The following is a 25,727-nucleotide window of genomic DNA, read 5'->3' on the forward strand; positions in this document are numbered from 1 at the left end:
TGAAGAAAAAGAGCACAGAAGCAAGAGACGAGAACAGAACATACAAGAAATGTGGGATTATGTAAAGAAAACAAATATAAGAATTATAGGCATCCTGGAGAGAGAAGAAGAAAATACACAAGGGCTGGAAAATCTATTTCTTGGAATACTGGAGGAAAATATGCCTGGCATGGCCAGAAACCTAGATCTCCAGACACAAGAAGCAGACAAAAGTATATCTTGGGGAAAAGAATCTCTATTCAATAAGTGGTGCCGGGAAAGCTGGATAACCACATGCAGAAGATTGAAAGTGGATCCCTACCTCTCACCTCTCACAGAAATCAACTCACATTGGATAACAGACTTAAACCTAAGGCATGAAACCTTAAGAATTCTGGAAGAAAATGTGGGGAAGACCCTTTAGACATTGGCCTAGGTAAAGAATTTTTGAACAAGGCCCCAAAGTAACCACAGAAGCAACAAAAATAAACAAATGAGACCTGATCAAATTAAAAAGCTTCTGCTCAGCCAAGGAAACTGTCATTAGAGTGAATAGACAACCTACAGAATGGGAGAAAATATTTGCTTTCCCATCTGACAAAGGGCTGATAACAATAATCTACATAGAACTTAAGAAAATCAACAAGAAAAAATCTAACAACTCCATCAATAAATGGGCAAAGGATATGAACAGAAAATTTTCAAAAGAAGACAGAATAATGGCCAGAAAACATTAAAAAAAGGTCTCAACATCTCTAATCATTAGGGAAATGTAAATCAAAACCACAATGAGATATCACCTAACTCCAGTGAAAATGGCCTCAAAAAATTCCCAAAATAACAAATGCTGGAGTGGATGTGGAGAGATTGGAACACTCTTATACTGCTGATGGGACTGCAAATTAGTACAACCCCTGTGGAAAGTAATTTGGAGATATCTCAAAGAGCTAAACATATAAATACCATTTGATCCAGTAATCCCACTACTAGGCATCTATCCAAAGGAAAAAAGGACATTCTATAATAAAGACATCTGAACTTAAATGTTTATAGCAGCACAAAGATGTGGAAACAACCCAAGTGCCCAGCAATACATGAATGGATAAATAAAATGTGGTATATGTATACCATGGAATACTACTCAACTACAAAAAACAATGGTGATCTAGCACCTCTTGTATTATCCTGGATAGAGATTGGGCCCATCCTTTGAAGTGAAATATCACAAGGATGGGAAAACATACATCACATGTACTTAGCATCAAATTGGTTAATTGATCAACACTAAGGTGCTCACATGGTAGTAATACTCACTGGGTGACAGTCAGGTAGGGGGGTTGGGGGTGGGGGTGGGAACTGGGAGGTAGAGGGGGTTGGGGTGTAAACCCACAGCTAATGGAAACAGGGCACACTGTATGGAGGAAGGACACCCTGTAGCCCTGGCTTGAGCGAGGCAAATGCAGTTCATGTAACCAAAATGTTTGTACCCTCATAATATCCTGAATTAGAAAAAAGTCATGAGCCTATTGATTGTTTATAGGATATTGCTGTAAATGCATTTTTAAACTAATAAGCAGATGATATGAACAGTATCTTGTCTTAATGTTTAGAAAATGACTTGTTTTCTTGAGAATATCACTTGCATTTCCAGAACACTGTGAGGTATGATGGTTTGCACAGTAGGTGCAATTATCCTGAACACTGATATATGAAAGCACAATAATTTTTGGCCTTTGGCTTTGTTCACAAGAATGGAACAAATCCTACATAATTATGACCAGGTGTGCTAAATTACACTAGCACTTTTTCCCAGATCTGTGCATTATGTGTGAAAGCATCTATCTCACTACACTCTCTTGAAATTCCTGACAGGTCTATTTCATGTGTATTTTTTGCCGTTTGAGTTACCCTAAAATAAGTTTCATGTTTTCTACAGCATTTTTATGCTATATTATGGTATCATTTTGATGGTTTTTCCAACTCTTTTGATTGTCTGAAAACATCAAAATCTACCTGTTTGATAAATATTGTTAATAAATTCTTAGATTCAATAATGAATAAAAAGGATAAAAGATTACTTCTTTCTTGCCTTCTCTGATTGTTTCAATGATGAAAAAATCAACTTGAGATTTATTTTTATAGTTCCCATTAGGAATGTGATACTGTCTTGGTTTAAACCTTAATGTAATCTTACTATGAATTGTATTCAATACACAGTTATTTTGGATTAAATCTTCATTTATTGCATTGGTTGTGGTTGTTTTTCCCCTTAGAGCCTTAAATACTGTCCAGCTATTAAACCACTCCACAACCAAAATTGACTAAGCATAATTATTACAGAAGTTAAATTTTCAGAATTCTTCAGGAAACCCATCTAAACCTTATTCATGTGCTCAGTGGCAACAATGTGAATTCCTATAATTTATCCTTATTTCTATTGTATAGCAACAGGAAAAATGCATCAACAGGACCACAACATTTCAACAAACTGACATATTTGAGCCCCTGATTCAAAAGAAGATAAATTAATTGTTTCATTAAGAATGAGTATGAAAGAGAATCTTTGGTGATTTCCATGAACGAGTGGGATAACTATTATGATGTTCAAGCTCTGATTGGGAAAGCATTAAACTAAGTCATGTTTTCACAGCTGTCTGATAACGTAATGAATAAATAGCAGTATAAGATATACTATTGTTTTGCATTTGACATACCTTTTTTTTTTTTCCCTCCATCGTCTCCAGCTGTAAGCACAAGATGTACCTGGAAAGGCTGCCAAACACCAGCATCATTATCCCATTTCATAATGAAGGTTGGACTTCACTCCTGCGAACCATACACAGCATAATTAACCGAACCCCGGAGAGTCTGATAGCAGAAATCATCCTGGTAGATGACTTCAGTGACAGAGGTAAGATACAACTGACAACATTTTATCAGATTCTGTTATCATTCACATGCTCATTAAGGGCTTTTCTAAAAAACCTAATAACGAGAGTTTCTTTCTGATTCCATCTGAAACATGACTATGAAGTTTTATCTATGTTGTGATTTCATAAAATGTTGGCCAAATGCAAAAGAAACTTAATGAGAAGATATTGGTGTCATTTGGGGAACTATAAGAAATTTGCATTACATTTCTGTTGTAAATTAGACAGGTGTTGGCAAAATGCCTCAAATTCTACTTTCAACTTCAGAAATAACACTGCAAAGTATATTAATGTAAGTACATACAAATGGTGAAATACTTGAATGGAACCATAAAATCTATTCCTGTTTCTGAAAAATATCCACTCTTATTTGCCAGTAGGATACATTCTGCAGGCTGTGCTTGTATTGTCTCATAAATATTAGAAGTTATAAGGGACACAAATACATATTTTTCCTTGGCAATTCTAGCTATTTTATCTTTTTGAACAATAACAAATACAATCTGATGTAACAGTGTATTAGAAAATTTGACATAAATTTTAATATTTTTATAAATCTTATAAGACACAATTTGGCTTATAAGACGGTAATAAAATTATAGAAAGTTTCCTGAGAGCAGGACATGATAAGTCATATATGATCTAATTATGAGAACTGTTAATGCTGCAGGGAAAGTAAAGTCCCTCTTTCTAGGTTTGTGTGAGTGGAGAAGAGAAAACCTTTCTCATGATAATCATCTATTTGGAAGCATCATTTTCCACCTTATATTTCATTGCATGAGAAGCTTGGCTTAACTCTACTGTGTATTTGTAAGAAAGAATGACAGTAAAATAATTTGATTTAATATTATTGTTATGCCTCAAAAGAGAATACATCTTGAGATCATATGGGTTAATTGAGGTTTTAGAAATTTTATTTGCAGCAAAAACGTCATTTTTTCATAGTATTCAAAAATTCTATAAAAGTCACACTGCAAAGTGCTTAGTGTGTTCATTTTGAAATTTCTTTAGTAGAACTATAGTCTTTTTAAATACTGATTTTTATGTACTGATTATAAATACTGATTCAGGATTTGACTAACATAAATATGTGTTAAAAAGTTGATATGACAGAAATGAGGTTGTTTAACACTATTCTGTTAAAATGCAAACTACCACCTTGGTCATTTAGGTTTGATTTCAAAGAGGTTTTCATTTTGTGTTGCTTAGGTGGGTACACATTTGATACTACCTAAGATTAAGAGCCAGTATGTAAAATTGAAATTTTCAGAGATTTAAAAAACAATATTTAAATAATACATTTATTTATTTTGATTCTAATTGAGGCTACTTACATAAGAGCAGTCATTATTACCTCAGGTTAAAAATGAGCATTTGTGTTAAGAAAGCTCAAACTTTATTTTTAAAAAAAGTGAAAGGGGGAAACAAAGATCTGAGGCTGCAGATCACCAAGTGATTGGTCTTTGTGGCTGACTGGTACCAGGAGAAGTAAAGCGGTGTATCTTTGCATTGTTTCCTACAAAATCAACTTTTTCTTGGTCAATTATTTATTGTACTGGAATTTTGACCTGGGGATAATACAGTAAGAAACACTTGGTAGCAGAAAACTGTAGTTTGTAGAGCATTTTTTTTGCTGAATATTTTTCAGAGGTATATTTCAACTGAAAGTCTTTAAAAAGGTCAAAAATAATAGCATCAACATTTTTCTAGCCTCGAATCACTGTCATCTTTCTACTCCTTTTTATTTAGATATATCTATAATTGTGCTGTTAAACAATATAATTAACTTATTTTGGGGGGGAGACAATCCCAAAAATCATAACCCTGTAGTGTGTAGAGTATTTTTCACCAACTCTTTTAAAATCAGATTAAGTAGGCTAGACAAATTTTATAGTACAGAAAGATATAGGAAGAATGTTGGTGTCCTTTAGGAAGTTATTTCTGAAGTGTTACACTTTAAATTTATTTTCAGAAATATATTCTAATCCCAATTCTGTTCAGTATGCAACTTAACACCTTTGCATTATACCTGTTTCGGATACTCTGCAATGTCCTTTGGCCAAAGGCAATAAAATTTTGACAAGACTTAATTAAATATTACTGCCTTATATTTTATATCCTCCAGGAAAATAAACTAGCTACACATGACAAAAATATAGAAAAGCGAATATTTTAGTAATGTTATTAGCATGAGTGTATTATCACTTGGAATTCATATTTTCAACAAATTGAAGTATATAGTAAATGAAAAATGCTGTAATGGTGGATTTCATGGCAATAGAGAAAGTAAAATACTAAACTATTTTTAATTATAGAATAATTATAAATCACTACCAAGTTATTTTTTTAAAAAATCTATTTGAATAGGATTGACTCAGTTCTCAAAATGCTTTTTTAAAATAAGTGAATATTTCATTCAGCAGTTCTCAGTTTAGATATTTTTCGCAAAGCAAGCTTGGTATCAGAGTGTTATTTTAGCCTCAGAACACAAGTCTACCATCTATAAAAACAGGAAGGTGAAGGGCAGCAGGTAAGTTTTCAACAACCACCGCTGTGTTTTGCTATCTGAAGCTTACCAAAGTTTGTGAGTGTGACTATTTTTTCTCCAGTAAGCTCTCAGAAATACATTTAACAACTTAACTTGAGACCTGGAACAAGGCTTCATGATGACTTTAAGAGCAGGACTAATCCTGGGCTTATCTCCAAATTCCAGGCAACCTTAACGGCATCCACATGGAAAATGTTGAAATGTATGAAATAAGCTGGGGCTTAACCTCAGAGATAGGGTGTATTTGAACCTGACAGTTCTCTGAACTTTGTGTGCTGAGATGAATGCAAGTCCAATTTGAGGATAGTCACAGGAGAGTTGCTGACATACTTCCTTTAACAAAAGTGTGGCGGTACCACTGTGCACCCAGGTACGCACACACAAACATGGGCACACATACACACACTCATGCATTCTTGCCCCTGCATTTTCAAACTTCCCAGTCAGAAAAGGTAGGTAGTTGAGTATTTGAGTTTCACACAGATCTGTTATTCTCCATGTTCTAGTTAGAAGGAAAATCAGAGACTTGAAACTATCCTACCAGGCTAACCAAGTTTACAAAGAGAAAAAAAAAAAAAAAGAACAAATGTGTGTGTGTGTGTGTGTGTGTGTGTGCGCGCGCATGTACACACAGCAAAGCAATTTCTATAAAGATCCATATTACCATAAAAAATCCTAGACTCTTCACACGGCTGAAAGTGTTTATAAATCTTTAAAATACTGGAAATATATTTAAATGATCTCACAAATGATAATGACACATCTTGAATTTCAATTTCTATTTTACGCAAATGGTCTTCAAGTATACATTAAGGAAAGTTTCTATAAGCAGACAAATTTTACAACTATTCAGAGTTGGAAGATATCATCATTGTGAAAAGACTGTAAAATAGATGAAGAATGGTAGAGCATTTCTATATTATATTGTAAAATACTAACACTAAAGTGCGTTTGAAGATTTTAAGATGACAGTCGACAAAAATGTTTTAGTGCCTGTATTCCATCAGATACTCCGCTAGACTATGAGACAAGCAATTTTTATGTCTCAGATTTATTGAGAGCTAGTCACTCTAAATAAATCTTGGAATTTTTAGATTAAGATTTCAATTTAAAATTGTGAGGATAATTGTATTTTAAATCAAAATATGAAACCAAACTAAATACTGTCAAGTAGCAGGAATTAAGCAAATGTTATAAAAAAAGAACTAACTACTCTTCAGAAATTCAGCATCATCTGCCAAAGAAATGAAAGAAAGCTATCCTGATTTCTCATGATGTCTTTATATCATGTTGCAGAAGAGTGAAATGTATAGATAGTGTTAATGAAACAGTTCTGTTTACCAATTAGTTTAACCTTTGTTGTTGTGAGGAAATATAAATCAATAATGTTCTCTCAAGGTCAGAGGAAAATGAGCCTACAATATACAAGAGGAAAAGTTTGGGAAGTTACAAACTATAATATCAACTTGTAAAAAGTCTTTTTGCATTCATAACATCTGAGTATTACCCATCAGTGGCAGGGTCTGCTTTGAGTGGAATCTGTTTCAGAAGACAAGCAATTCTGAGGTTTCTCTCTTTTAAATTAAAAATCCAGTCTCACATGATGTAGATACCTACAGAAAAAACAACAGCATTTATCTGACAAAAATGGAAGCTATATATGTTTGTTGAGCCTCGCCTTTGCCTTAATACTTAGAGTAGCATTTTATTGTCTTCTTGTTTTTCTAAATTGTGTTATGGGTTAGCTTTACATTACTGGCATTGGTAGTTAGAACACTGCAAAATGTACTTAAGGGGCTAATATTCTTCTGTCTTCTAAAGAAAGTAATAATCGATCTCAATTAGGTGAAATTATTTTCAGTTTTAATTACTTTAGGATTCATATTTAATTTACAAAGATATATTTATTAAACAATGCAAATAGATTTTTTTAACAAAAACTTATTAAAATATTCTAATATAGGTTGTTTTAGGGAACATCATCATCACAATGAAATATATTTAGACTAATTTTGAACATACATATAAGTATTTTGGAAAATATGTAATAAATGAAGTAATAGAATGGAGAGACACAACCTAAGTTCCATTGTCTAGCCTGTATAGCTTAGATATCACAAACAGTGTTAGAACAATTTCCACAGGAGAAAAATTTTTTATTAATTGTTTTCTTTTCTTTTGTCATTTTAAAAAATATTTTGTGTATTGAATGAATAAAATAAACAAAATAAACCATTACTCTATTATCTTTAAAATACTCATATGAATATGTTTTCTGACTTAGTCAATTTGGGGGTAATAAATATTTATATTAGCCCTATGAGTAACTTTTACCATTTTTTAAAAACCAGTTCATTCTAAAGAGATGATAAAACTCATCTAATTGTCATTTTTCTGGCTGGCATTTTGTTCTTTTGCAGTTTTGTTCTCTTCTTAAATATTAGTTTCGAGAACATGAAATTTCATTTTTGCAGGGTATTAATGGCTGACTTTGACAATTTCACATATTTCAATCTTTGTGACTAAGCATGTTAAATTCTCTCTCTCTGGATTGAAAATTTATCTTGGGCTTGTGTTTTAAACCAGTACTTTTAAAGGTAGAGAAAGGCATCAGGTGGTGGATTAGCTGGCTTGGCTTTCCAGTTGCTTATTCTGGAGGAAAATTCCACATGGTTGAATTAATATGGGTTTGGCATAGAAGGAGATGCTGCTTTTGAAAGCAAAACTGTTACAGCTCACCAATGTCACAAAGGCATGACTTCCTCAAGAAAAATAAATTGTGCAATTCATTTTATGGCAGATTAAATCCCATTTATTTTTCTTGCAGACAGCTGTTTTGAATGAAATGTCACTTGAGTGAAACCATTTTATGGGTATTGGGCTTCAGATCTTGGGCAGACATAACTTTCTTTGATGAAAGAAAAGGTTATGTTTTATGATTATTCCTCTTGTCAGCAAACCTCAGCTTGTGAGCTTTAGTAATACAGTGTTCAGTATTTCAAGCAGCTCTTTTTGATGTCTAAATATCCACCTGCTCTTAATTTAAAAAAAAAAAAAGAAAAAGGCATTGCATCAACACAATGTGAAAAAAATAAACAAACTTCACAAACATTTCCTCCTTTATCCTGAATTGTAACACTTACGTGGAACATTATCAATCTCACAGCATTCAAGATTTTTGATAAGCTGACAAGTTTTGAACATCAAATTCATTCGTGCTTATAAATACATTTTAACAAAATTCTCCTAATAAGAATTAAATGTTTTATGTCAACTGAGGAACAATTCCATATCAGAATGACAGGATCCTTGAAATGAGGAATTTGTAGGTGACACGGCACGTTTGTAACGTTTTATAGATGAGTAAAACAGAGCCTCAGAAAGATGAGGTCCTAAGTCACATACTGGGTCAATTTCATATGCTTAGATAACTGTGAGATGAAATTAAAATGTTCAGTTTTGTGCTTAGGTATGCAAGGTTCCTCTGCTCTGTAGTTTTCTCAGACGTCTTATTCTGAGAAACTGGAATGATTCTGATAACTATCATTAATTTAATAAAACTGTACTACAATTATATAGGCACTCTAGATAATTGAATCTAATTTATTACCCATTTTTGCCTTAGGATCAGGACAATAATAGAAACCATTATTTCGCTGTGTGTATACACAAGTGTTGGAATAGAGACGTTCATGAGACTCATAATGACTGAGCGCACCAGTTCCAGTGTCCGTAATGGCTTTGCAGGACTGCAGGGGGCCAATCAGAGCTTTTCCTCCTGGAGAAAACAGTGTTTCTAACATTCTGAAAGCCTCCCAAAGTAATAACATAGATCATTGAACAGAGTTAAATATGTTTCATATAGCTTCGCAGACTGGTGTGAAGGAGAATGTGTTGAGCTACGTGGGTGGATTTGGGGCTGGCCCCTTGTTGGTCGTTTGATTCTGTCTTTATTCTGGATAGAGAGTTAGGCAGCCTAACAAGGCTTCACCCAGACCAAGATACTCGAGATTCCCAGGGCCACGCTGTGCAAATGTCTCCAAAGATGAGGAGAACAGAGAGAGGCAGATTGAGGGTAGGGGTGAAGGGGAGTTACTGGACAAATGTCTAGCATTGGATTAGATGCTAATTAGATGCATATCCTTTATTTTCCATCTTTTTCTGTGTTGCCTCCTAAAACTCAGGTGAAGAACACTTTATGGAATATATATTCATCTATTCATAAGCTCATAGCACAGAAAACCCTGACCCCAACATAGCTCTATGAAGAACTAATGGCTAGCAACTGAGAAGCCAGTGGAGCAAAGAGGAGGGAAAGCTTAATTTTCTATCTTGATTAAACTCTAGCTCGGTAGCTTCTAATTTTGACCTTTACATATTATAATTCTGCCAAATTATTAAGGCCACTTCCCACTTAGTGCAGACACATTTTGAGTTTGAATTAAAATTTGAGCAATTATTATCCTTCAGATTGGGTGCATGTTTTCCTCTGGTTTTGCCAAATTGAAACTCTGCTTCTTAGAAGATAAATGAAAGTCTCTATGAAGAAAGGTTTGTATTTTATTTAGCTGTTTAATCTTTCTATTTATTTGTTTTACAATACTGAGTACTATAAAATTACAGACTCATGAGACAGATAGAGTATACTGAGTAGTTCAGAGCCCACGTGTTAAAGACAGAAAGTCTTGAATTCAAGTTCCAGCTCTGCCACTTGCAGGCCTTAGAGCCTTGGAAAGGATTGAAAGTGAAGTTAGATTACAGAAATAAGGTATGTTTTCACTATTTTTTTTTTAACTTCAAGAAAAAATATTTCCAAACTGGAAAGGGTAGAAAAAATAAGTCCTCCAATATAGAGGAAAAGATGGCAAGATATCTTCATCTGTGACTACTTCAAATAAGTTTGTGCTTGAAGGTCTAAGCCATTGCAATAAGCTCAGAGAAAATGCAAAATTTACCTGTTAACCATGAATAATATTAATGAAATGATGATGAAGGAAATAACTACCCAAGACTGGAGTTAAAAAAAATAATGTTTATGCAAAAAGGCAAATTTCAGGTTCTAAAATTCAGTGCACCTTTTTGTTCTTGCATATATACTTTCTTCTTGTGGGCATGCTTTTTCACAGCTAGCCTGTGGCACCAATAAATAAGGTCCACTTAATGACTACCTTGATTTTAGCCATATGGTACCTATGAATTTAAATTAAAATATGTTAAAGGAGTCACTGTTCACTTTTTCAATTTCTAGGGTGGAGAGGATTTGCTCTTCCTAAATGAACAGTGTCATTGCTGAGTTGTAATAAGGCCACATTTACTAGTGACCAGGCAACTGACGGGTGATTCCTAAACCTGAATCACCAAGCACAGGGGAGCATGGAACGCACCCCATGCAGGATGGGGAAAGGAGGGAACTACCTGGGAGAGAAGGACCACTGCACGTCCCTGAGTGACCCTTATTTCAGAACTGTTTCTGATTATACCGCTCTAGTTAGAACGTGTAAAATATTAATAGGTAGAATTTGGAAGAGATTAGCAATGGATATTTCCAATTAAGATGCAAATTCCATTATATCAGACTGTCGTCCAGAAGAAAGCCAGTCTAATGTGTGAAATATTGCAGCTCAGGCTGGAGTATCAAAGACTGAAATTGCTTGCAGGCCAGGAGCAACCGCCTTCAAGTCCTGCAGAGAAGCTTCAGCGGGTTTGCTGATTTGCTCCCTCCCTCTCTCCCTGTAATTGAAAAGAGTGATGGAAACAACACACCCCATAGTTTAGTATGTTAACACCTAATGATCAAGAACAGTGTGAAAAGGAGTGCGGCAAACAAATGTGTAATGGCAAACGTGTTTCAACATCTAGAAATGTTGGCCACTTAATGTATCTAAAACTTATTTTTACAGATTTCAGAATTCAAAAGGTTATCTATTTTGCTGATTTTAGGAAAACTCTCATAGTTTATACTATATAATAGTTAATACTGTATGGTAAACTCACCACCCTTCCCACTGCAGGTCAAGAGTGTTCCTGATGATTATTTAGTATGAGGAAGGCCCTTTTCTGGAGAGAGAAATTACAAGGCATCACTGGTAGCAGATACAGCAAATGATCTTTTCAAATTCTTTAATCCCCTTTTGCATTTTAGGATCAAGGAAGATCTACAAGGGAGCTGAAGCTCGATGTGCATAGAAAAAAAAAATTGCATTTACATTAATGCTGGGCCTCCTACATGCTAACTTATAGAAAATATTTATGGATTCTGGTCCTATACTTGGCCTAAAAATTGAACCGAGGATATAAACTTTTTTCCAAGATAGTGCATGATGAATGATGTCAGTATGTTCTATTCATTTTCAATGTCTGCAAATGGGGTTAATTCTCTTATTCTCCATTAGCATGTCAGAAGGCGCATGAAATGAAGCAGAGTGGTTGAAGAAGGGACCCTGGGTGATGGTTCAACTCTAGTAACCAGCAAGGCATGCCGTGCGGCTCCCTTCCTCATCTGCAATGAGCGGGGATGGTTAAATGGGTCATTTGGGCATCATCTTAGGTTTGAATCTCATCTTTACCTTTCCCAGCTGTCTGACCCTGTCACGTGTTCATAGGAAACTGACTTTCTACATGTAAAGTAATTAGATCTGGGCGTGGTAAAAAGTAAGCACTCGATAAATTTTCTTACTATTGTTTTCACTATAAAAGGCTAAAATAGAACTAGATGATATCTAGTACTATCTCCAGTAATTTTAAGTTGAGAATTTAGACTTATATTTTATAGATGATAAGACAAGTTTTTAAAAAATATCTATTTCCTTTAAGCTTGTGTCCTTCGAATAGTTGCAGCACGTGACCGGAAGCTGCTTTTATACCTTTACAAAGAGCAAAGGCACTGTCTTCAGAGACCCCTGGTGTCCCTACGGTTTCATAAAGTTGATTCTGACGTAGTACAACCAGCATTTTAGAGAATGGCTTAATTATAGAACCTGATGAGCTCCTTTTATGAGAATTTAACAATTTAAGTAAATAATTTATAATTTCATTTATTCACTTTAATTAAATAAATAATTCAATAATTTATTGATTTATTTATTAATTTAATAATTCAAGACCGGCCCTCTCTGCTTCACTTGGCATTGTTTGCATCCTTTCTTCTCAGCTGGGCACACTTTTCCTATCATTCCTCAGTGGGCTTTTCCTGGGGCTTCTCTTCCTCCACATTTTTCTTGAACATTGCTGATCCTCAGAGCTCCACGCCTTACCTGCAACTCATATAAATGTGTGCATTATCTCTGGGGGATCGGTTTCCGCATTCTGTACCATTAAACTTTATGCTTCTGACCTGAACATTCCACCAACTGCTGAACATCTGGACCTAGATGACACACTGACATTTCAAACTCAATGTTTCCAAATAATCTAACTTTAAACTATCTCTTTTTCTGAAATTCACTCCCTCTTTTGATGACATCATTTTCCTTCCAAACTAGAGAACTGAGAATGACTCCTGTTTCTTCCTCACATCCCACATCCTGTCAATGAACAAATCTTGCCAAATTTATCTCTAAAGTACTTTTTAAGTCAAGCTTTCGTCTCATTCTATTCTACTGTGGCTTTAATTCACTTGCTCGATTTGCTGAAACGTCCTTCTGACTTACTGTTCTGCTCCATTTTGTCCACTCCAATCCATTATCAAAATAACATTTATAACAAACAAAAGTGGCCATCTTACCTCTCTGTGTAAAACTTTTCTTTTGCTTCTAGTGGTCTAAACAAATTCCCTTCGACAATATATGAAATTCCAGCCTCCCTGAAGAGGCCCTTGGTTAGCGCTCTAGCTCATCTTTCTCTGTAGTCAACATTGTAGTTACTGCCATAGCAAAACTGAAATGCCAAGTTCCCTTTCACATGGCATGTATTTATGACCCCTGTTTTATTAAATCCTGTTTCCTCTACCTGAAATGTGTCTCTACTCCCTCCTTTCTGTGTCCCTTCTTCTAACTGATCCTTGAAAACTCAAACAGGATAACAGCTTCAGCCTGCCTTCCCTGGAACTCTACCATGTCAAGCAATGCCACTTACAGTACCTTGCCTTGACAGATTACTTAAAAAAGAAAAAAAATACTCTGTGACTCAGTTTCCTCAACAGTAAAATGAAGATAATAATAATAATACCAATCTGTCAGAGTGTTTGTAAATATTAAAGTAAATACATGCAAAATGCTTAGACAACAGCTGGCACACAGAATCCCATAAAAATTGCTGGCTACTCCCTTTGGACTTCTTCTTTATTACCATGATACCATGAATCATTATCATTGCAATTTCCACATTATTTAAGTGTGAGTTTATGTTGATCTTCACAACCAGCCAGTGAACTCTTTGAAGAAAGAAAGTATGTGGGTCATAGTCAGAAAAGTATTGTAGTTGAACCAATATGCATATTTACTCATTTGCTCATCTCTAGAAGTAGAAATCATTCACTTCTTCAAAATTAAATGTATAAAAATAAGTTTCCATCATTAGGACAGTTTTTTTTTTTTTTTTTAGTTTCTTTAATTAATTAAAGTGGTTGAGAGATTCCACAAATAGAAAACCTTGCCACTGCACAATAATGATGTAAGTCAGAAATGATGATGCTTACAGGAAAAAACTATGCTTCTTTTTTTTTTTTTTTTTTTTTTTGAGACAGAGTCTTGCTTTGTTGCCCAGGCTAGAGTGAGTGCCATGGCATCAGCCTAGCTCACAACAACCTCAAACTCCTGAGCTTAAGCTATCCTACTGCCTCAGCCTCCCGAGCAGCTGGGACTACAGGCATGTGCCACTATGCCCAGCTAATTTTTTTCTATATATATTTTAGTTGGCCAGATAATTTCTTTCTATTTTTAGTAGAGACGGGGTCTCGCTCTTGCTCAGGCTGGTCTCAAACTCCTGACCTTGAGCGATCCACCCGCCTCGGCCTCCCAGAGTGCTAGGATTACAAGCGTGAGCCACCGTGCCCGGCCAAAACTATGCTTCTTTGCAACAATTATTTCCAAATGTTGCATACTCATGAACTTTTAGGTTGTTGCCATTTGAAAGAGTTTGTAAGTAATTTAATGTGTGGTATTAATTATTTTAAACATGTTATTTTTCCAAGAAAAAGGAATTTCAAGAAAGCAGTATACAGTAGACTTGTCCATGATCAATATGACAAAAGTGTTATGTTAAATGCAATAAACCATCTATTTATTTTGATTGAAAAACTGATCTCTAGGAATTTTGAGTGCCAAGAGCACGCATCTATTAATATTTGAAAAAGATAACATTTCTTCCTTTAACACTGAATGTCAATAGCAGGTGGCATGGGATGGAAAGAGAGATATTTATTGAACATATTTAATCCTCTTATATACAAAAGATTTGGAACTTCAAATAAAGAGTGTGTAGAATATGTCTTCTACCTAATTATCCCTAATCAAAGTGGGTCTAAAAATATAATAAAAATGCTCAACTAATGGACAGAGTAACACAAACTTGATAGCTACATAGACAGGTAGAAACAGGAATTTTTTTTTCTTTCAAAAGAATTTTTTCTTAAAGCAGCAAATGTATGGCCTGTCTCTTCACATTACACTATAAGTTCTACAAGTTCTATAAGGACAGACCCAGTTGCCTGTTTTTGTCAGTGCTGCATCTACTATGCCTAAAATATTAAAGAGTAAATGCTTAATATTTGCTAAATAAACTAATAGATCATAAATGAAAATAAAGTTTCCCTCCATTTCTGAAATCAGAGGCCAGTAGCACTCACACTGCGGTGGCCTCAGCTCCAGTCCTTATCTTACTGATCTTCAGAGGTCTCGTTATACATAAAACCTAATCTGGGAAATCAAAAAAAAAAACAAACGTATGTACTTTGAGGCTCCAAGTTTTAACTTTTAAGTAAGGACAAAAGTTCATAGAGTCCTATTAATTTGGTAACCTTCACAAAAATCAGAGACATTTTAAGAGCTTAAAAAGCTAGGGTGACCCACCTTTAGACACCGGGTATAATTGAAGACAATTTCAGCTTCCATTAAGAGCGTTGTTATGTACAAGCCCTGTCAAAAAACTGAGATAAGCTTTATATCACTGTGAAAAAGGAGCAATTCATCTGCATTCATTTCAACTTGAAACCAGCTAGTGGAGGATATGAAATAGATAATTTGACAGCATGTGTTTTGGTGGTGGTTATTGCTTATGGGAGACATTCTAATGTTCTTTTTCCTCATTTTTATTACTAATGGTCATATTCCTATATTCTGTGTTCATATTACTATAGGTCATATAGAAAACTGCATACGTATGGTTTTCTAATAAATGTTTTTGTATAGATCTGCTTGACAAATTGAAAACAAATCTGACTGATTTCCTATAGTTTTACTTGCCAAAGCTGGCAAATCTATATATAGATACAAACTCCAAAAGCAGTTACAAACATTTTAATACATTAAGCTTAGGAATGTAATTAAGTAATTATATTTGTAATTGCCGTATTGATATCTTATCACATTATCCCTTTTATAAGACATATATTTTACTGCATTTTTTAGAATTAAAAAAATTAGTTCTTTGCCACCTTCAGATGTTAGCTGATTGATGACCAAAAGTAGATGAACTTAAGGGACTTATGAAAGTTCTCCTCAAGTATGCGAAGGCTGACAGTCTTGTACTAAGACCAACATGGGAAGAAAATAAACAGCCTGTTTGTGAATTAACAGATAGAAACATACACCAGAGGAATCAAAACACTAGATGTCTGGAGACTAATCTTTCTCCTTCCCTCCTATCTTTATTTTCTCTCTTACAATTAAATTTATCTAAAGAAAAGACATGCCTGTCTCGTTACGCTCGGGGCTCTCTGAGCAGAGTCACTGGAAGGAGACCTTGACTCAGCTTCTACTTCCTTGCCCACAAAAATGAACATAATAATGCTGCCAGCATCCAAAGGTTGCTGGGAGGATAAAAGAATATTACCTTGTAAATTTGCAAATGGCTAAGCACAAAATTAATGTTAATAAATTAGATAACACCAATTGTGTATTTATCTTGAGGTTTCCACCAAGGAATTAGAATCAGTTTCTGAGATTTAAGCTTTAAAATTAATACTGCAGGAATCTCAGCAGGGACATGCAAAGCCTTTTGAAGGAGTCAGGATGGTCCTTGAACCTGTGAGAGGTGAGACTTGAGTCCAGCCACGCAGGCCTGCCTTTTCTTTACACCAACTTAATTGTAAGAGAGAGAATAAAGATGGGGGGATGGAAATTGTTCATACACATGTCTAGTGTTTTGATCCCTCTGGTCTTTGTTTCTGTTAACTCACAAATAGGGTGGTTATTTGCTTCCAAGTTTGTTCTTAATAGAAGGATGGAAAGGGCTGCTTATAAGGATGTGAGCAGTTTCATTTCTATGTACTGAGCTTCATTAGGGATTAACTCGGGCCATTTACTGAGATCTGCTGACAGAATCGAGTCTCAGAAGGTGCACAGCTTAAGCATACCTGGGCAAATTTACCAAGATAGCGAATGCTCCTTAAGGCCGCTACACAGACAAGTTCTCTTGAGGTGCTGTTGATAACTCCATGTGGCCAAGGATGTAAGCTTATACTATTTGTATTTCTACATAGGATATATACTGGAAAACCTATTGTAAACTATGTAGAAAAAGCTGCTCCTGTGTGTCATTAAAACCAGCTTAATTAATCTCACTCACTTCCAGTTGTTGAAAATATCCCAGTATCTGACTTACATGCTGGAAATTAGGGGTAGGGGTTGTGCTAAATCTGTTTTTTTAAAGGACATATTAATAACACAGATTTTTTCTTTTCATATTTCCACAAATGAACAAAACAAAGTCTCCATGAGTTAATAGTTAAATTATACTACATAAATCTTATGCGCACATGTCTTCTTCCAAAGAAACTTAAATTAATCTCCTGAGACATCAATATGTATATGTCTCATTAATATATCTCAGAAGGTTAATGTAAATTTACTGTGCTCCAGACTTTTAAACCTTTATTGTTAACATCATTAATGTTTTACAAAATGATACATATTCTGTTTTTTTTAAGTTTTTTTCAATATTAGCTGAAGACATAAAATGATAGTCAAAATGTTTCTGAGAAATCCTTTTATTTTAAAACTTTGAAAAAAATACCAACAAAATAATGTCTATAAATACATATAATAATAGCATAATATTATCTGTAGTCTTGCATTGGTTTTGTGGTACAACAATAAGTTTTAAATACCTTATATCACCTTTAAGCACTACTTCCTTCCCATATAAACAGGTCTAAAATGACAGATTACAAAGTTTTTACAGAACAGCAGAGAGATTGTCAAATGCTGCTACTCTGTAACTACTTTTTCAGTTGCCCTTAACCAAAGAGCCACCTGAGTTATACACTATACTATTAATATATTTTATATGTTTGCTGGCCATTATTCTGTCTTCTTTTGAAAAGATTCTGTTCCTTTCCTTTGCCCATTTATTGATGGGGTTGTTTGATTTTTTCTTGTGGATTTTCCTAAGTTCTACATAGATTCTTGTTATCAGCCCTTTATCTGATGTGTAGAGAGCAAATATTTTCTCCCATTCTGTAGGCTATCTATTCACTCTAACGATAGTTTCTTTGGCTGTGCAAAAGCTTTTTAATTTGATCAGATCCCATTTATTTATTTTTGTTGCTGCTGTGATTACTTTGGGGGTCTTTTCCAAAAATTCTTTGCCTAGGCCGATGTCAGAAAGGTCTTCCCAACATCTTCCTCTAGAATTCTTAAGGTTTCATGCCTTAGGTTTAAGTCTGTTATCCATCTTGAATTGAGTTTTGTGAGAGGTGAGAGGTGGGGATCCAGTTTCAATCTTCTGCATGTAGCTATCCAGTTTTCCAAGCACCATTTATTGAAAAGAGATTCTTTTCCCCAGTGTATATTTTTGTCTGCTTTGTCAAAGATTAGATTACCATATGTGGATGGTTTCATCTCCGGATTCTCAGTCCTATTCCAAAGGTCTATGTCTCTATGCTTGTGCCAATACCATGCTGTTTTAGTTACTATAGCCTTGTAGTACAACTTGAAGTCCGGTAGACTGATATCTCCTAGTTTGTTCTTTTTACTTAAGATTGCTTTGGCTATACGAGGTCTTCCCTGGTTCCATACAAAGCATAGAAGATGTCGTGTAAGTACACAATGGAATATAATTTAGCCATGAAAAAGAAGGCAATCTTGTCATTTGCAGAAACATAGATAGATCTGGAGGACATTAATTAAGTGAAATAAACCAGGCACAGACAGACAAATATTTCATTTTCACACTCTTACATGGAACCTAAAAAAAAATTGATCTCAAAGAAGTAGTGAATAGAATGGTGGCTACTAGAGATTGGTAAGGGTGGTGGGAAGGAGTAATGAGGTTTTGGTGAAGGGGTAATTCTATTAAATAGAAGGAAGAAGTTCTGATGTTCAATGGTACAATGGGGCAACTATAGTTGACAATAGTTTATTGTATTTCAGAATAGCTAGAAGTTTTCAAATGCTCCCAACATAAAGCAATGATGAATGTTTCAGGTGAATCATGTCCCAGTTACCCTGATTTGATCATTGTATGTTGTGTGCTTGTATCAAGATATAACACATACTCCTTGAATATGTACAATTATTATGTATCAATAAAAAAATTAAAAAATATATATTTTAATACAAAGTTATAATGTTGAAGTTATGGCTCTTAAATAATTCCTTGTTGCATGTGAAAGAAATTCTTGGCAGTTCCAGAGCTCAAGTATAATTCTTAGGAATAGACACTAATGCTTGAAAGCAGTAGAGTCAAAGGAAAGAGACCTTGACTCAACCTCTACTTCCTTGTTTACAAAAGTGAATATAGTAATGCCATCAGCATCCAAAGGTTGCTGGAAGGATGAAGGGTTATCACCTCTTTAGTTTGTAAACAGTTAAGCACAAAATTAATGTGAATTAATTCGATAATGCAAAGTGTGTATTTATCTTGAAAATACTATAAGAAAAGAAACAGGCAAACAAAAACCAATGATTTGATGGAATTAAAGTTAACCACATTTGAGATCAAAGATGGCGGAGTGGTGGTGACGGCCTGAATCTGCGCTCCTGGGAAGGAAGGCATCGATCCGGACCTGCCACAACGCTAGAAGACCGCTCCCACACAGGAACAGCGGTGTGAATCCACGGAGAATCAGCGTGGGACAAACAGAGTGAGTGAGATCTGAGGTGAACGAAAATTGGGAACGCGGGACAGACACTAGCCAGCGGAGCGCGGGTCGGATACACCCGCCCCCAGCCGGGGCGGGTGCAGCCTCTCGGGAAAGCGGCTTGCCCTCCGCTCCCAATTGAACAGAGCCCTGACCCAGGCCAGCGCAGAATCACTGAGGGATACGTGGCGCATTGGAGACAGGAGGCTTTTTTGCGAAATTACCTTAGAACCTGGGGGATCTCAGCTGAGACAGCGCTTGGCGAGGAGGGACGGATCTGCCCCAGGGCGGAAAAACACAAAAGACTCCCGGACAGCAAATAGCGTTGTACCCCGTGCTGCCTTTTTCGGCAGTTCTCCAGCCGGTCACCCCCGGTGCGTGTCCTTGCTGGCCAGCCCCTGGGCAGTGGCGGTCTCTACCTGCCGGGGAGCCGGTCCCCTCCAGCCCCGGAGCTCGGCAGGCGCCATCTTGAAAGCGAAGGCAAAACTGCTCGGGAGCCAAAAAGTGCCCAGTGGCTCTTTCTGCCCGTGCTGACTTTTTCGGCAGTTCTCCAGCCGGTCACCCCCGGTGCGCGTCCTTGCTGGCCAGCCCCTGGGCAGTGGCGGTCTCTGCCTGCCGGGGAGCCGGTCCCCTCCAGCCCCGGAGCTCGGCAGGCGCCATCTTGAAAGCGAAGGCAAAACCGCTCGGGAGCCAAAAAGTGCCCAGCGGCTCTTTCTGCCCGTGCTGCCTTTTTCGGTGGTTCTCCAGCCGGTGACCCCCTGGTGCGCGTTCTTGCTCGCCAGCCCCCGGGCAGTGGTGGTCTCTGCCTGCCGAGGAGCCGGTCTCCTCCAGCCCCGGAGCTCTGCAGGCGCCATCTTGAAAGCGAGGGCGAAACCGCTCGGGAGCCATAAAGTGCCGAGCGGCTCTCTCTGCCCGGCGCCCTCCGCTGGTCTCTGAACCAACGCCAGGAGTACGGGATATGCCGGGGCCGCGCTCGGGGTGAAGGAGCAGAGCTGCGCTAAGGCAAAAAAAAAAAAAAAACACGAACAAGAAGAATAGGCTCGCCGAACTGTATATTTTATTCTTGGTAAATTTCTTCTGGGTTTTGTTTGTTTGTGTTCGTGTTTGTTTTTGGGTTTTTTGGGGGGTTTTTTTCTTTTTTTTCTTTCCTTTTCTTTTCTTTTTCTTTTTTTTTCCGGCGGCGGACAGCCTTGGCGGGCACCTTTGCCCTCTGGGCCTCTGGCTGCCGCGCCTTTTTGAGCGCGGAGGTTGGATCCCCACCACCCTCGGAGCTGTGCGGGCGCGCAGACGTCATCTTGAAATCCACTGCGAAACCGCCCGGGACCCAGCCGGGCGGGCGTGAAGGGGCGGAGCTGTGCTAAGGCGTAAAAACAAAAACATCTAATGGCCGCTCCGGACCCAGCCAAGCGGAAGTGAAGGGGCAGAGCTGTGCTAAGGCGTAAAACAAACAAACAAACAAAAAAACATTGAGTCGCTGAATTATATACTTCAGATTTGTGTATCTTTCTGCCTTGCGGTGTGGTGAAGTGCTATGTAGTTTGTTTTTGTTCATTTTTGTTGGCGTTTTTGGTGTTTTTTGGTTTGGCTTTTTGCGTTTCTTTTTTTTTTTTTTTTTCTTTTTCTTTCTTTCTTTTTCTTCTTTTTTTTCTTTTCTCTTTCGTTTTCTCCTCTTTCTTTTCTTTCTTTCCTTTTCTTTTTTCTTTTTTTTTTTTTTTCTCTCTTCTCTTTCTCCTCTCTTTTCGCCTTCTAACTGGGGACCCACGGTGAGCTTCGGAACGGGCCAGGTCCCTGGCTCTGGTACACACCGGATCCTGAGTAGTCACCCCCAGGGCCGGAGATCTGCGGGCACGCAATTGCCACTCTAGGGCCCACAGCCAAGTCACTGCGGAGCAATAGGGTACCAAGAGGCTCCCTGGACGGCCCTCTCCCCTGGTCCACGGACCTTATATAGGATCCCTGCCCAAGTGTAAACACTGAATACTTCTCCAGAAGCGAGTGTGGAACCTGATCCCTGGGGACATTGAGCCAAGACAGACTTTTGCCCGTGGGAGCTACAGCAACTGGGGCGCTGAGCAAGCAAAGTCACCGTCCTCTCCCCATAGCTAGTATCTTGCCGGCAGATAGAGTCAGAAACCTCCCGTATAGAGGAAGAACCAAAGGGAAACAAACAAACAAAGAGAATTTCGGTCTAATATTAGTGTGGACCCTGCCTGCCTTCTGAAAGACCACAACACAGTGTCATAACTCACCAAAGCGGTCCTGGATCACTCCAATCCTCTAGGATTGGACCCATCGGAAGCAGTCCCCCAACGGAAACAGAAAAATCTCTGAACAATACACAACAGTCTCCCCCTCTTGCCAAAAGAAGCAACATACCTAGACTGTTTCACAGCCTAAGAATAGAGCACAAAGAGTCCTGTTAACCAGACTAAACCTATAAGTAAAGATCCAACGACAAATCTAGATGGGAAGGGCCCAGCGAAAAAACACGGAGAGCAAAAAGAATCAAATGGAAAGCTCATCCCCAAAGAGAAATACCAGCTCCCAACCATTTGACACAAACCAGACTCAAAACACCAACATGTCACAGGAAGAATTCCAATTATGGATTATAAACAAGCTGAATAAAATACAAGAATCAATGGATAAACAACACAAGGAAAACACAAAAAAAATACAGGATTTGGAGGAAAAATTCACTAAAGAAATTGAAATATTGAAGAAAAACCAAACTGAACTCCTAGAAGTGAAGAATTCACTCAGAGAGATACAAAACACTGTGGAAAGTCTCAAGAGCAGGGTAGATCAAACAGAGGAAAGAATCTCAGAAATTGAAGATAACTCCTTCCAACTAAATAAGTCAGTCACAGAGATAGATCAAAAAAGTAAGAGAAATGATCTCAGTCTTCAAGAAATGTGGGATTATGTGAAGAAACCTAACTTGAGAGTTATTGGCATTCCTGAGGGTGAAGAAGATAACAAGCAAGGGTTGGACAAGCTATTTGAAGACATAATCGAGGAAAATTTTCCAGGCCTTGCCAATACTCTAGACATACAGATTCAAGAAGCTCAAAGGACCCCTGGGAGATTCATAGCAAATAGGAAAACACCACGCCACGTAGTCATCAGGCTGACCAAAATATCCACTAAAGAGTCACTTCTCCGAGCTGTAAGGAGAAAGAAACAAGTAACTTACAAAGGAAAACCCATCAGAATTACGCCAGATTTCTCAGCTGAAACCTTACAAGCAAGAAGAGGTTGGGGCCCCATTTTCACGCTTCTGAAACAGAATAATGCCCAGCCTAGAATCTTGTACCCAGCTAAGCTAAGTTTTCTATACGAAGGAGAAATCAAGACATTCTCAGATAAACAAAGGTTGAGGGAATTCACCAAGACAAGACCAGCCCTCCAAGAAGTACTCAAAAGAGAATTATACACGGATCAGCACAAGAAAGATCCACGAATGTAAAACTACTCAAGAGCTAAAGATGAAATTCCAGATACCACAATGGCCCAGGAGAGAAAACATCACAATGAAGTTCTACCCAACAAGCTGAACAAAAAACTGTCTCACCTATCAGTTTTCTCAATAAATGTGAATGGCTTGAACTCCCCGCTCAAGAGACATAGACTGGCCCAATGGATAAAAAAATACAATCCAAGTATCTGCTGTCTTCAAGAAACTCACCTAACCTGCAAAGATGCATTTAGACTGAAAATAAAAGGATGGAAATCGATATTTCAAGCAAATGGTAACCAAAAGAAAGCTGGTGTGGCAATCTTAATTTCCAATAACTTAGCTTTCAAACCAACAAAAATAATAAAAGACAAAGATGGCTACTACATACTGATTAAAGGCACAATTCATCAAGAAGCCATGACTATACTCAATATATATGCACCCAACCTAGGTGCACCTAGATTCATAAAGCAAACCCTACTAGATCTCAACCAAATGATAGATAACAATACTGTAATAGCTGGAGACTTTAACACCCCACTGACAGTACAGGACAGATCCTCTAAACAGAAAATAAACAAAGACATAATGGACCTCAATAGAATGCTAGAACAAATGGGCATGGCTGACATCTATAGGACATTCTACCCAAAGTCCACAGAATATACATTCTTCTCATCAGCTCACGGGACATTCTCTAAGATTGACCATGTCCTAGGACATAAATCATGTCTTCAAAAATTCAAAAAAATAGAAATTATACCATGCATCTTCTCAGATCACAGCGGAATAAAAGTAACAATGATCACAAACAGAAACCCTCACTCTTATTCAAAGTCATGGAAGCTAAATAACCTTCTCCTGAATAATTATTCTATAAAAGAAGAAATCAAGATGGAAATCAAAAATTTCTTTGAATTAAATGACAATGGAGATACAACTTATCAAAATCTATGGGATGCAGCTAAAGCAGTCCTGAGAGGAAAATTCATATCCATAAATGCCTATATCAAAAAGACAGAAAACATGCAAATAGACAACCTAACGAATAGACTCAAAGAACTGGAGAAAGAAGAACAGAACGATCCCAAACCCAGCAGAAGGCGAGAAATTACTAAGATCAAATCAGAACTAAATGAAAAGGACAACAAAGAAACTATAAGGGAAATTAATAAAACAAAAAGTTGGTTCTTTGAAAAGATAAACAAAATAGACACACCTCTGGCTAGACTAACCAAGAGCACAAAAGTAAAATCTCTAATAACCTCCATTAGGAACATGAAAGGAGAAATCACAACCGATGCTACAGAGATACAAGATATCATCTATGAATTCTACAAAAATCTTTATGCACACAAACTGGAGAACGTGGAGGAAATGGACAAATTTTTAGAAACACATAGTCTTCCCAGGCTCAACCAGGAAGAAATAGAGTACCTGAACAGACCAATATCAAGAACTGAAATCGAAACAGCAATAAAAAACCTTCCCAAAAAGAAAAGCCCTGGTCCAGATGGGTTCACACCTGAATTTTACCATACATACAAAGAAGAACTGGTGCCCATCCTACATAAACTATTCTCCAATATTGAGAAGGATGGAGTTCTCCCTAACACGTTCTACCAAGCCAATATAACATTAATACCAAAACCTGGAAAGGACACAACAAAAATAGAGAACTACAGACCAATTTCCCTCATGAATATAGATGCAAAAATTTTCAACAAAATACTAGCAAATCGAATCCAAGTACTTATCAAAAAAGTAATCCACCACGACCAAGTGGGCTTCATCCCCGAGATGCAGGGGTGGTTCAACATACGTAAATCTATAAATGTAATTCACCACATAAATAGAAGCAAAAACAAAAACCATATGATACTCTCATTAGATGCAGAAAAAGCATTTGACAAAATTCAACACCCTTTTATGATAAAAACGCTTAACAAAATAGGCATTGATGGAACCTACCTAAAAATGATACAAGCCATATATGACAAACCCACAGCCAACATCATACTGAATGGGGAAAAACTGAAAGCACTCCCACTTAGAACTGGAACCAGACAGGGCTGCCCATTGTCTCCATTACTTTTCAACATAGTATTGGAAGTCCTTGCGAGAGCTATCAGGCAAGAGAGCAGAATCAAGGGAGTCCAAATAGGGAAGGAAGAGATCAAACTCTCACTTTTTGCTGATGATATGATGTTATATCTGGAAAACCCCCAGGATTCAACCAAGAGACTCCTGGAATTGATTAACGAATACAGCAAAGTCTCAGGCTACAAAATTAATATACACAAATCAGAGGCATTTATATATGCCAATAACAGTCAATCGGAAAACCAAATTAAAGACTCAATACCCTTCAAAATAGCAACAAAGAAAATAAAATATCTAGGTATATATCTAACTAAAGAGGTAAAGGACCTCTATAAGGAAAACTATGAAACACTGAGAAAAGAAATAGCAGAACTTGCAAATAGATGGAAAAATATACCATGCTCGTGGATCGGAAGAATCAACATTGTTAAAATGTCTATACTACCCAAAGTGATCTACAGATTCAAT

At 36.9% G+C, this 25,727-nt stretch overlaps 1 protein-coding gene across 1 annotated transcript in view; it reads left to right on the forward strand.

Annotated features, from left to right (window-relative positions):
* Nucleotides 1–25,727, forward strand: part of GALNTL6 (polypeptide N-acetylgalactosaminyltransferase like 6) — an 851,955-nt gene that overhangs the window by 356,891 nt on the left and 469,337 nt on the right. Inside the window, exon 4 of the mRNA XM_069493359.1 lies at nucleotides 2,724–2,890. Coding sequence (XP_069349460.1) covers nucleotides 2,724–2,890 — 167 coding nt within the window. The remainder of the gene's footprint in view (nucleotides 1–2,723; nucleotides 2,891–25,727) is intronic.

The sequence above is a fragment of the Eulemur rufifrons genome, chromosome 18 (assembly GCF_041146395.1).
Source record: "Eulemur rufifrons isolate Redbay chromosome 18, OSU_ERuf_1, whole genome shotgun sequence".
Lineage (NCBI taxonomy): Eukaryota > Metazoa > Chordata > Mammalia > Primates > Lemuridae > Eulemur > Eulemur rufifrons.